Consider the following 12,069-nt stretch of genomic DNA (forward strand, 5'->3'; position numbering starts at 1 on the left):
ATGGCAAAGGGTAACTATCGAAAAACGATAGATAAGCCTATCATAGGAGAAGTAAAAATAAATTCTAGGTGAATTAATGATTAAATGTAAAATGAAACCTCAAACAATATTTGATCTTGAGAAAGGAACTAAGGAAAAAAGATATAACAAAGTTGAACAGTGACAGATATGATTAAAAAATATTCAACCTCCATCAAAACCAAAAAGTTACAAACAAACCAGTAAAACAACACTGGCTCTGGTTTTCAGTATTTTAACACCCAGCCCAACAAGGGCAAGATAAAACTAGAACTCTCAATCACTAACAGTTTGAAAGTTGTCACTGCCTTTTCAAGAGGATAATTTTGTAATCAACATTAAAAGCCTTAAAAGTGCTCATAACCTTTGAATTAGCTATTTCATCTGTAAGAATCTAGACTACTAAAACAACGACCTGTAACGAGGGAAACAAAAGAAAAAATAAACAAGTGGGAATTCACCAGATTAAAGAGCTTCTGCAAGGCAAAAGAAACTAGGATCAAAACAACGAGACAACCCACCAATGGGGAGAAAATATTTGCAAATCATAAATCTGACAAGGGATTAATCTCCATAATATATAAGGAACACATAACTAAAGAATAAGACAGCACACAACCTGATCAAAAAGTGGGGAGAGGAGATGAACAGACATTTTTCCAAAGAAGATATGCAGATGGCCAATAGGCACATGAAAAGATGTTCAACACCACTAATCATCAGGGAAATGCAAATCAAAACTACACTAAGATACCACCTGACACCACTTAAAATGGCTGTAATCACTAAGACTAAAAATAATAAATGTGGGAGAGGGTGTGGAGAGAAGAGAACCCTCTCACACTGCTGGTGGGAATGCAAACCGGTGCAACCACTATGGAAAACAGTACGGAGATTCCTTAAAAAACTAAAAATAGAACTACCTTATGACCCAGCTATCCCACTACTGGCTATCTAACCAAATAATCTGAAATCAACAATCCAAAGTAACATATGCATCCCTATGTTCACTGCAGCACTATTCACAATAGCCAAGACACGGAAGCAACCCAAGTGCCCATCGACCAATGATTGGATAAAGAAGATGTGGTGTATATATATATACAATGGAATACTACTCAGCCAGAAAAAAAGACAAATTCATCCCATTTGCAACAGCATGGAAGGACCTAGAGGGAATTATGCTAAGCGAAATAAGCCAGTCTGAGAAAGACGAACACCAGATGATTTCACTCATATGTGGAATATAAAAAAACACGTGGACAAAGAAAACACTTCAGTGCTTACCAGGGGAAGGAGGGTGGGGGGTGGGCACAGGGGGTGAAGGGGAGCACTTACGTGGTTACAGTCAAGAAATAATGTACAACTGAAATCTCACATTGATATAAACTATTATGAACTCAATTAAAAAAAAAAAAAAAAGAAGAAGAAAAACAAAGACCTGTATAAATTCAGGTCAACAATTCCTTTTGCACAATTCCCCAATGCAAAAATATCTACAAACACTGGCAGCAAAACCTGTCCTGAATTTAGTTTCTATTTAGCCCACTCAGCTCATCAGCCTGGCCTTCAAAGCCATTAATAATTTGGTCCCTGCCTATTTTTCTGGGTTTATTCTCCAATTCAGCCACCTACAGGTGCTACAAATCTGCCACAAAAAACCACTGGCTATTCCCCAAACACATTCTATATGCCCCACCTTTGGGTCACTGCTGAAGCTGTTCCCGCTTCCTGAACTATACTTTTCCTCCTGTATCTATACTAGGGCCTATCGCAGACAAGCTTTTTCAAGAAAGAGGAAAAACTGCATCCTCTTTCAATAAAACTTCACAAATACTTTTAACCAAAATTAATTTGTCACCCTCCTATGATTCCCCCAGTTTGTACTGTTGAGATATACTTAATACAGTCCGAGGTTAAGCTATGCATTTCTTTTCTTACTTGGCAGGTCTTGCAGAGAACAGAGGCTAAATATTTCATTGTTCCCCAATTTCTTAACATACTGCTTCATACTGAGTAGCACCTAAGGTGACTACTTTGTACCATAATGATATTAAGCTGAGGGATGAGCATAATCATATCAGGATTGATATACAGGAATAAGTTTTTAAAAATCCCATCACTTAACCGAAGTGGCCATTTGAGTGCTGGTAGGTAGGGGGTAAAGGAAAAGCCAAAGAAAGAAAACGCTGGCATAATAACTACTTTGAATGAAGCAGAAAGCTGTGGAGTGGCAAGAAAAGACGAGGAAAACACAAGTTACTTTACGGTACCAGAAGAACCTTCCAAGCTTGTCAGTGACATAAGTTTCTCATTTTCTATTAAACTAGTATGGCTTAAGTCATTGTTTGGATTCTTATCTTCAAAATGTTTTCCATCATCAGGAATAACAATCTATAAAAAAAATAACACATGGTTAAGAGAAGCACACTCACAGCTTTGAAGACGACAGTACAAGGCTGCAAAAAAAAAAAAAAAAGACCTCCAAAGTGCTCTGTATCTGTAATTCACAATTTAGGCAATGACAAAGGACTAGTTATTTTATATGTATTGATACCTTTCTTTCTGCCCCCTTACCACACCCCCTCCCAACTCATCCAATGAGACACTAACGTCATATTGTGTGCACACGCTCGGAGGACCTAGTAATATAGTTAGTATGCTAATACACAACTGAATTTGAGCAACACTAGGCTTGCAATAGGAAGTGAAGATAATAGCAAAGTTGGACTCAGCAACTTAGACTGGAACAATCAGTTTCTCTGTTCCTCAACCCAGGGACCATGTAACCCTAAGGGCACACAGCAATTTGCTAAGGACACTCAAGGCCCAGAATAAAATATAACGTTTCCTTCTAAGCGTCGATTTTATTTCACAATCATATTAAATATATATCAAACAATATCATCTTAAGAATTAGACTGCAAAATGCACACTAATTCTTAAAAGAAAAACATGAGCTCTCAATGCAATCGCATAACTGCACACAGCATAACAGTGCTGAGTTATGCTCATAAAGATCTAAGGCATCAGGGGCATAAGGGGCTACTGCCGTGGAACATAAGCACTGAGTTTTGAAATTTTTCATAATAAAAAATTGGGGAAAATCTACATGAGAAAGAACAATATATAAATTATCTCTGCCCTTTTGGTCACACCTGCTACTGAGAACTCTATCCACTCTGCCCTGCTTGGTGCCTTACACATGGGCCAAGAGACCCTGCAAAACGTTTCTATTCCAATAAAGTGGTATAGCTCTTACAGTTTAGACAATGAGACCTACAAAAACATTTCCTTTGCTGACGTGGCAGCCTAGACAGTCAAAGCTAAACCAAAAGTCAAATGCAATAGTGGCTCCTTCTGATCTAAGGTTTTCTTACATATTTATTATCCCCCTGCTTTCACTTTTTCACCCCTTTTATCAAGTATCTTGTGTTTCTACACTTGTTTTGCTGTTTTCCAGTTTTATGGTCCCTCTCTTTTATTATCAACGATTTCTAATACTTTTAGGAAGTCAATTCTTCAACTATCCTAAAAAAATAAATTACCTACCATATGGAAAAGTTATGTTCTCTTTCTTTAGAAGCCATTTTTTATAAATGTTCTAAAATTAAGCAAGTAAAGTATAATTTGTTAAAGAAGAAGAATTAAATTCAATGATTAAGAAATCACACTTTCTGACTTCATTTCAATTTGACTATATCTTTACTTCCTCTAAAAACACATCTGTCACACTTGAAAGTTATTAGTGGTTACATATAGGGAGCAAGCATACAGCGCAGGAGTTGACAAACATTTTCTATAAAGGGCCAGACAGTAAATTATTCCAGATTCTGCCAGCTACACAGTCTCTGTCACAACTTCTCAACTCAGCTGTTGTAGCCCAAAAGGAGCCATAAACAATACAGAACCAAATGGGCACGGCTGTGTTCTGATACAACTTTACAAAAACAGGCAGCAGATCAGATTTGAACAATGAGCTACGGTTTGTCAACCCCTGGTATTGGGAAATAACTCTTACTTTAGCCCCTTTTGTAATCATTTCATGAAAATAATCTTAAAAATTCTTATGAAAGTATGGGGCCAGCCCCGTGGCTGAGTGGTTAAGTTCGCGCACTCTGCTGCAGGCGGCCCAGGGTTTCGTCGGTTCGAATCCTGGGTGCAGACATGGCACCGCTCATCAAGCCATGCTGAGGCGGCGTCCCACATTCCACAACTAGAAGGACCCACAACTAAGAATACACAACTAGGTACCTGGGGGCTTTGGGGAAAAAAGTAAAATCTTAAAAAAAAAAAAATTCTTATGAAAGTAAAACAAAAATTACACCTCCTTTTTATAAGTTTTTAAAGTACTTAGTTGATATTTTATCAACAAGTATCATAAATATGAGACTACAGGCCTGCAATCCCAGTTCACTGTTTATGTTGCACATAAACTGTTTATCTGCTTAGCACCACTTCCTGTGAAGAACTCAACTCTTTATACTTCATGTGGTCCTGGTGGGGTTGTCAGTCACATTCCTCTATCTGTACATGTACATACACTGATGCATGTGTATGCACATACACACACACACAGAAGTGGACACAAGGTACAGGCTCATAAATCAGAGTACTTCATCCCAACCCACCCCTGGCACAGTGATTTAAACAGCGGGAGATGTCTGACACAAGAGCTCAGTAGAGTTGTCTTATCTTTTTTTTTTAATTTACCCTCAAAGAAAGATCACGCTCTTCTTTTTTGATCATGAATGTTAAAAGTGTAGATTCAGGTTACCTACAGATGAAGACAGCCTCCCTATCATTCAACAAATTATTCAGTGCCAACTATGTACTAGGCACTCCGGATACAATAAACAACAGAGAAACCTGTACCCTTGTGGAGTCAACATTCTAGAGGGAGCCAGCACAAAACGAAGTAGAGAAGAGGTGGAGATAGTCCTGACGACACACGAAGCCCAGGAATACAAAGGCCCTGGACCAGCACTGCTCTCAACATCCTGGTTACTTGAAACAGCAGGTTGCATTTCTGCTCTTTATAAGTAGAAGATTTCTAACTAATATTAATACTACTTAGCACTTATATATGTGAAATAGGGACTTTCACTTTCCTAATAACACTCTAGTAATTGATAACAAACATAACACATTACCTTGTTATCCTTATCATTCATCCATGATGGTAAACAAAAATCAACAGGTGAGTCTGTTTAAGAAAAAAACAAAAACTGAAAGACCAAGTTATTTTATCAACCAAATACACAATAATACCTAAAAATAACAAAATTAATGAACTAAACACTCTTCCCTTGAAATAGAATAGAATACTTTCAAATGATGGTATAGCAACCCATCACTGGTTAAATTAAAAAACTATTACAGTGGGGAAGTGTAAAAAATTATATACATACTAGAAAAACTTGAATATGAATCTAATCAAGCCTTTAAAGCTAACTGCTGCTTTATGGGGGATATGAGGAAGAAGGAAACAAACAAACTTACTCATGACACCATAAGTAAGCAAAAAGACAAATCCAAATAGGGCGACAATCTACAGGGTGACTGATCTTGCTTTTCTCAACAAGGCCCTGACTTGAGAGAGACAACAACAAATGTCCCAGAACGTAATATAACCTTCCTTGGACCCCAATTCAAGCAAACCAACTGAGATAATTAGTAACTGAACATGGACTAGAGTACCAAATGATAATAAAGGAACTGTTAAGTTTGTTAGCAGTGTTAATACACCACTGTGATTATGTAAGAAAATGTCTTACATGCTAACTGAAACTGAGGGATACATACTTAGATACATACTAACATATGTAGAAATAAAATGACTTTTGGAATTTTAAAATATCAGAAAAAAAGTAACAAAAGAACAGAAGAGATGAAGCAAGTATGACAGATCTTATACTAACTGAAACTGAGGGATGGGTATATGGGGAGTTTTTCTTTTAACTAATATAAAATTTACATACCCTAAAATCACCCTTTTAAAGAGCACAATTCAGTGGTTTTTAGTATATTCACAAGGTGTACAACCATTATCACTCTCTAATTCCACAACATTTTCATTACTCCAGAAAGAAACACTGTGCCCATCAGCAATCACTCCCCATTCGCCCCTTCCCCTAGTCCTAGCAACCACTAATCCACTTCGTCTCTATGGATTTGCCTATTCTGTATTTATAGATTTATCTATGGATAAATGGAATCACACAGCATGTTGCCTTTTGTGTCTGTCTTCTTCCACATGTTTTCAAGCTTCATCCATATCATAGCACATATCAATATTTCACTCCTTTTTATGGCTAAATACTCCTCCATTCTATAGACATACTACATTTTGTTTACCCATTCATCAGCTGATGGAGATCTGAGTTGTTTCCACTTTTTGCCTACTGCGACTAATGCTGCTATGAACATTCATGTACAAGTTTTTGTGTGGACGTATGTTTTCATTTCTCTTGGGTATACACCTAGGACTGGAATTGCTGGGTCATATGGTAACACTATGTCTAATGTTTTGAAGAACTGTCAAACTATTTTCCACAGCAGCCGTACCATTTTACATCCCCACCAGCAATGGATGAGGGTTTCAATTTCTCCATATCCTCACCAACACTTGTTCTTTCCCATCTTTTTGATTATAGCCACTCTAGTAGGTGGCAAGCGGTATCTCATGGTTTTGATTTGCATTTCTCTGATAACTAAAGATGTTGAGCATCTTTTCACGTGTTTATTGACCATTTGTACAGCTTCTTTAGAGAAATGTCTATTGAAATTCTTTGCCTATTTACAGTATTGGGTTGTCTTTCTATTGAGTTTTAAGACTTTCTTTATTCTAGATGCTAGTCCCTTATCATATATATGATTTGCAAATATGTTCTCCTATCTTTGGGTTGCCTTTTCACCGTCTTGATAACGTCTTTTGAAGCACTAAAGTTTTCAATTCTGATGAAGTCTAGTTTACCCATTTTTTTATTTTCTTGCCTGTGAGTGTGAGGAGTTAATGCCATTCTCTATACTTTCATATATATTTGAAATTTTTCTTCAAGAAATACAAAAATCTCTTGAAATTTTTAACTTAAACATGTAAATGCATATTGATTCACCAATCTTATAATTAGGCGCAAGCAAGGGTTTTTAAGTATTGAACCACAGTTTGAAGTTACTTTGCTACATAAGTCTATAATATAGTTTTCAATTTCTAGTTTTGATTTCTTTGAAGAGAACAGAGTACTTAAAAGCAATCTGACAGCAAAAGCCTATAAATTTAATTTATTTATTTTATAATTTTCCCCACATTTTTACAGTTTCTTTCCCAGATCTAATTTGATGGCAATTTTTCAAATGACTCCAAAGCATTCAACTTGGTTTTCTTAGAAACAATTTCTTTTAGAATTTTAATTCACTAGTTTATATAAAAACAAGTTTAGGAACAAAAATGACTGTTGAGAAGAAGATAAATTAATTGGTGGGGGGAAATATGAAAGGTGTATTAGAAACAGTCTCCTTGTCTTGAATAAAAAATGTGCTGTGGCAATCAGGCAGCATGGTTTCCAAAGGAAAGGAGATTTCAACTTAATCAGTAAAGTCAATTAAGAGATTGATTAAGAGACTTTTTCCTATAAAAGTATTATAAACATGATATTAATAGGCAAATGCCAAACAAAAGCATTTTCAGCTTACCATATGATAGCTTAAGATAAATACATGTCCAAAGATAGAGAAATGAGAAAAGAAATTAAAATATACACATTAAGAAATTAATTTCTAATAGTTCAGTACCTTGCATTTGTTCCAGTGGTGAAATCCGACCAAAAAGATCTTGGCTCTGAAAGGATTTTGCAGTTTTAGTTTGCTCCTCTTCTGTTCTTGCTGTATCTCTTTGAAAAGCTAACTCTTTGAGGACAGCATCTGACAAATGTTGACTTTCCATATAGTTCTTTTTCTTAGACATAGAACTTTTTTATTAGGGCAGAATAATGATAAAATGTTAGTTACCTTCGGTAATCTATAAAATATCTATTAATCTATTATCTATTATGTATTTCATCTCTCAAAAAGAAAAAAATAGATACAGTGAAAAGAAACATTTCTGGGTCTAGCCAGAAACTACAATTGGTAACGCTCTGAGTGTCCTGGGGACTGCAGCATCATTTTGGGTCCAGTGATGTAGTCTTCAAAATCAAATATCATATTGCTACTCTGCCTCTCAAGAAATGAGGTTTTTCCTTTCCCGCCTAAGTATCTCTGAATCTATCACAGCTAGAGAAAAACTCAGCTTTCTAAAATCAAGGTAGACTTAAAGGATACCAGTATATTTGCCAAATAGTTAGCTAATTCTCTGAATAACTAAATGCTTTAAAAGTTGTACTTTTAGCTCCTGTCACTGGTTCTTGTCCCCATCTTTCTACTTCTGTTGTTTTATATATGGATGAAAATGTTTTTCCTTAAAGCCAATTTTCCTTCTAATCTACTGCAAAAGCTCTTGGGTCTATCACAGCTCACCCACAGCCATTTCACCAGCAATAAGGAGGGGTAGGAATGCAACTTTAGGAAAAAGCCTCTAAATACAACAAATTCATCATCTGAAAAACTGATACCTAGGGCCAGGCTTAGATCTGGCCAGGATGCATGAAAAGAAAATAGCCCTTCCATATGTTCCAAATCTTAACTCTTTCTGCCTGAGGCAAATCCCCAGCTTTAATTCACTTCCCAGTTTCGCTGTCTCTTTATTGGGGTGCTACAGTACACAGAAAGCCATTACCTTAATCCCAACGTGTGTTCATAGGTAGGTCTAGGAAAGTTTCACCCCAAATAGAAGCTGAGTAAAAGGAAGGGAAGGGGTAGGTGGAAAGACTACAAATGGATACAAAGTCCTATGGTTGAAAAGACAGAAAGAAAGAGAGGTGGGGGGAGGCAAGATGGTGACATGAGATAAATAAAAGCAAGTCCAGATATTTAGGTTAATTTTCAAATCTTAAAGCCCTCTCCTGAGAAGAGCATGTAGCCGGACCTTTAGAACTTCAGAGTAATAGAGACAGTTAAGGGCACTCTAAATTAACCACTGCCACTCCTCAAAACAATTTACTTCCTCAAACCTATAGCTTTCCATTGTTTTTATTTGCCCATAAGAATTTCTCAAATCAAGTCCTAAGCTTAAGTAAAAGCGGCAAGAGCGACTTCCAGAAGTCCATTAAAATGACAGTAAGGAAACCTGTAAAAGTAAAGCAATCTGGATGAGAGCTACCATTCCCAGCCCAAGCTTACCTCAGATTCTACAATCTGAAAAGCAGATGGGGTATGCAGGAGAAAAAATAGCTGTTGTCCAGAACAAAAACAAAAGGACCCAGAACCAGAAAACAAATCAGCCAAGAAGAACCGCAGAAAGTTTCCCGACTAGAGTCAGAAGGATGACAGGAGGGAGCCAGGAGGAGAGCAGAAAGGAGGGGTCAACTGAAGTCTATCAGACGACCATGCCAGGCAGTACTCTGCTCCTGCTCCCCAACCCACACAAACAAAACAGCAGTATCAACGTGACACTGAACACCTGGGAGGAAGGCTCTTTTCCAGACAAGGCACATGACACTTCTGTGCAGAATGAAGCTATGGTGATGACAGCAGCCCAGAATAAAGCGTTAAACACCTGGCATGAATTTAAGACTCCCAGACTGCTTGCCCTAAAGTACTGCTGCCCAAGAGTACTGTCCCACTCACACAGGACCCAAAAGAAATGAGACCTGGACACACAACAGCCGAGGATGCCTCCACTAGCAACCCAGAGGACAGCCACAAATCAGACACAGGAGAAGGAGCAGCTCAAGAGATAAAAATAAAGATGAAAAACTGAACAAATAACCCCAGAGACAAGGAATAATTTAGAGAACTTTGAAAAATCTCAATTAGAACTCTCAGAAACATTCAAGTAGCTATTACATCCACAAAAAGGGCCATTACAAGAAAATGAAAAGATCAGAAAAAACAGCTCTCAAAATTATGAGTGCCAAGTGATTGAATAGAAGGGTCATCTGCCTTAGTACCTGCCTTAGTACAACTCTAATCCTTTGACCCCTTCTAAGCCTCCAATCCATTCATACTGCCACAGTTCACTCTCCCTCATCCTTTTGATATCCTCTCCTCTACCTTAACCTAAATCCCATGGCCAATCATCAAACACCCTCAACTTCCTTATCCCTCACTGCCTTCATCAAACTGCAAGCCTGTTTAAACCAAACATCACCATCACACTGAGCAGCCTCACACTAAATTTATGACCATGGTCCTAGAGTGGGGCCCCTAATGCTGTCTGACAATCCTACTATTTCCCTTGTCCTTTCACCATCCCACACTCCCATATGATTATTTTATATCTCTCTTTCAAATTAACTCCTCACTGAGTTGATGGCCAAGCCTCCTACTTCACTGAGAAACCTGAAGCACTGAAAAGACAACTCCCACAGATTCTTACCACACATACCCACACAGTCCACCCTCCCACCTACTACAGAGGAACTATCCATGGGCCTACCCCTCTAAACTCATTTTCTCCACTGCACGTTAGATCCTAGCCTCTCTCATTTACGCAAAGACTTTGCTCCAGCAATTCCCTTCTCTTTCCACATAATCAAATTTTCCCTTTCCAGGAGATCATGCTATTACCATTCAAACATGCAGTAACTTCTTCCACTACAAAAAAAAAGAGAAAAACTTCTTTTGACCCACTACACCCAGTAGCCATCACAGCTCCACTTTTCTGCACTCTTTTGCAGCAAAACTCCATGAGTCATCTACTCTCACTGTCTGCAATACTAACCTCCTATTCTCTCTTAAATTCACTCTACTGTGTAACTGTGCCTCCCCGTACTTCCACCAAAACCACTTGTCAGGGTTAGCAATGACCTAACCTCTGCTAATTCCAAGGGTCACTTCTTAGTCCTCATTTTATTTGACACAATTGGGTCACTCTCTTCTTTTATATATTTTCTTCACATAGCTTCCAAGACACTCTGTTTTCTTCCTACCTCTGATCACTATTCCTTAGTCTCTATGGCTATTCCTCCTCTCCCAACTTCCTAATGTTGAAGCACCCTGAAGATCAGGCCTTGGCAATCTTCTCTTCTCCATCTACCTCACCACTTTGATAATCCAACCTCCAAAAAGGCCTTCCTGCTTCCAGTCTTGCCTCCCAACAGTTTGTTTTCCATACAGCAGCCAGAGTGAGCCTTTCAAAACACAACTCAAATGGAACCCTCTGATGGGTTCCCCTTTCACTCAAAGTCAAAGTCCTGGCTCACCCCATTCCAGCCTCCTTCCTGCTCTTTGAATATACTGGGTATGCCCCTACCTTAGTGCCTTTATGCTGGTTGCACCCTCTACCTGAAACCTCTTCCTCCTGATGCCCGCATGGCTAACTCCCTCCTCCAAGTCTCTGCTCATATCTTACACCTCCTCAATAAGACCCACACTGACTAGCTTCTGCCTTCCTGATAATCCTGCTCATCATGTTCTATTTTTTTCTAGCACTTTTCCCTTCTAATCTACTATAAAGTTGGTTTATTTTAATGTCTTCTTGTTTAATATCTGTTTTGTTCACTGGTATTTCCTAAGCACTTGGAGAAGTACCTGGCACACAGTAGGCACTCAGTCAAAAATACACATTCAACGAATGAACATACAAAGAGTTAACATCTTCAAGATATAGAAAGTGCTTACATCTAAATATTATCAAGAGACAATTCACAATAGAAACATAAGTAACGAATAAACATTTAAGTATGTTCAACCCATAAATAGTCAATTACAAATTCAAACACAGAAAGCTTTAAGACTATCTGTAATACCACCATCAAGAGATAAAGACAATTTACATTTTGGTTTATAGCCTTTCAGACTTTCTTCTATGCATTTATACGTGTGTATAATGTTTTTTTACTTCTAAAATTAAAGATAAAAAATAATACCACCAAATGTTGAGGAGGGCTCAGAGAAGTAGGCATTCTCATGTACGTCTTCTAGCGGAAGGGTAAACTGGCACAAGTCTTC

General features: G+C 37.8%; 1 protein-coding gene across 10 annotated transcripts in view; it reads right to left on the reverse strand.

The window, feature by feature from the left end:
- The window catches only part of CEP192 (centrosomal protein 192), a 114,769-nt gene that overhangs the window by 93,531 nt on the left and 9,169 nt on the right, over window positions 1-12,069 (reverse strand). For 9 of the 10 annotated variants that reach the window (XR_011420930.1, XR_011420929.1, XR_011420928.1 and 6 more), the window contains exons 4-6: window positions 7,813-7,988; window positions 5,172-5,224; window positions 2,292-2,412 (exon numbers count right to left, since the gene is read on the reverse strand). Coding sequence is in view for 4 of the 10 variants with exons in the window: in XM_023647476.2 (XP_023503244.2) it covers window positions 2,292-2,412; window positions 5,172-5,224; window positions 7,813-7,988 (350 nt within the window). In the remaining 6 variants the exon portion in view is untranslated. Of the gene's footprint in view, window positions 1-2,281; window positions 2,413-5,171; window positions 5,225-7,812; window positions 7,989-12,069 lie in introns of those variants that run through there. The other variant, XM_023647477.2, reaches the window with a different exon arrangement.

Source organism: Equus caballus, chromosome 8 (assembly GCF_041296265.1).
Source record: "Equus caballus isolate H_3958 breed thoroughbred chromosome 8, TB-T2T, whole genome shotgun sequence".
Taxonomy (NCBI): domain Eukaryota; kingdom Metazoa; phylum Chordata; class Mammalia; order Perissodactyla; family Equidae; genus Equus; species Equus caballus.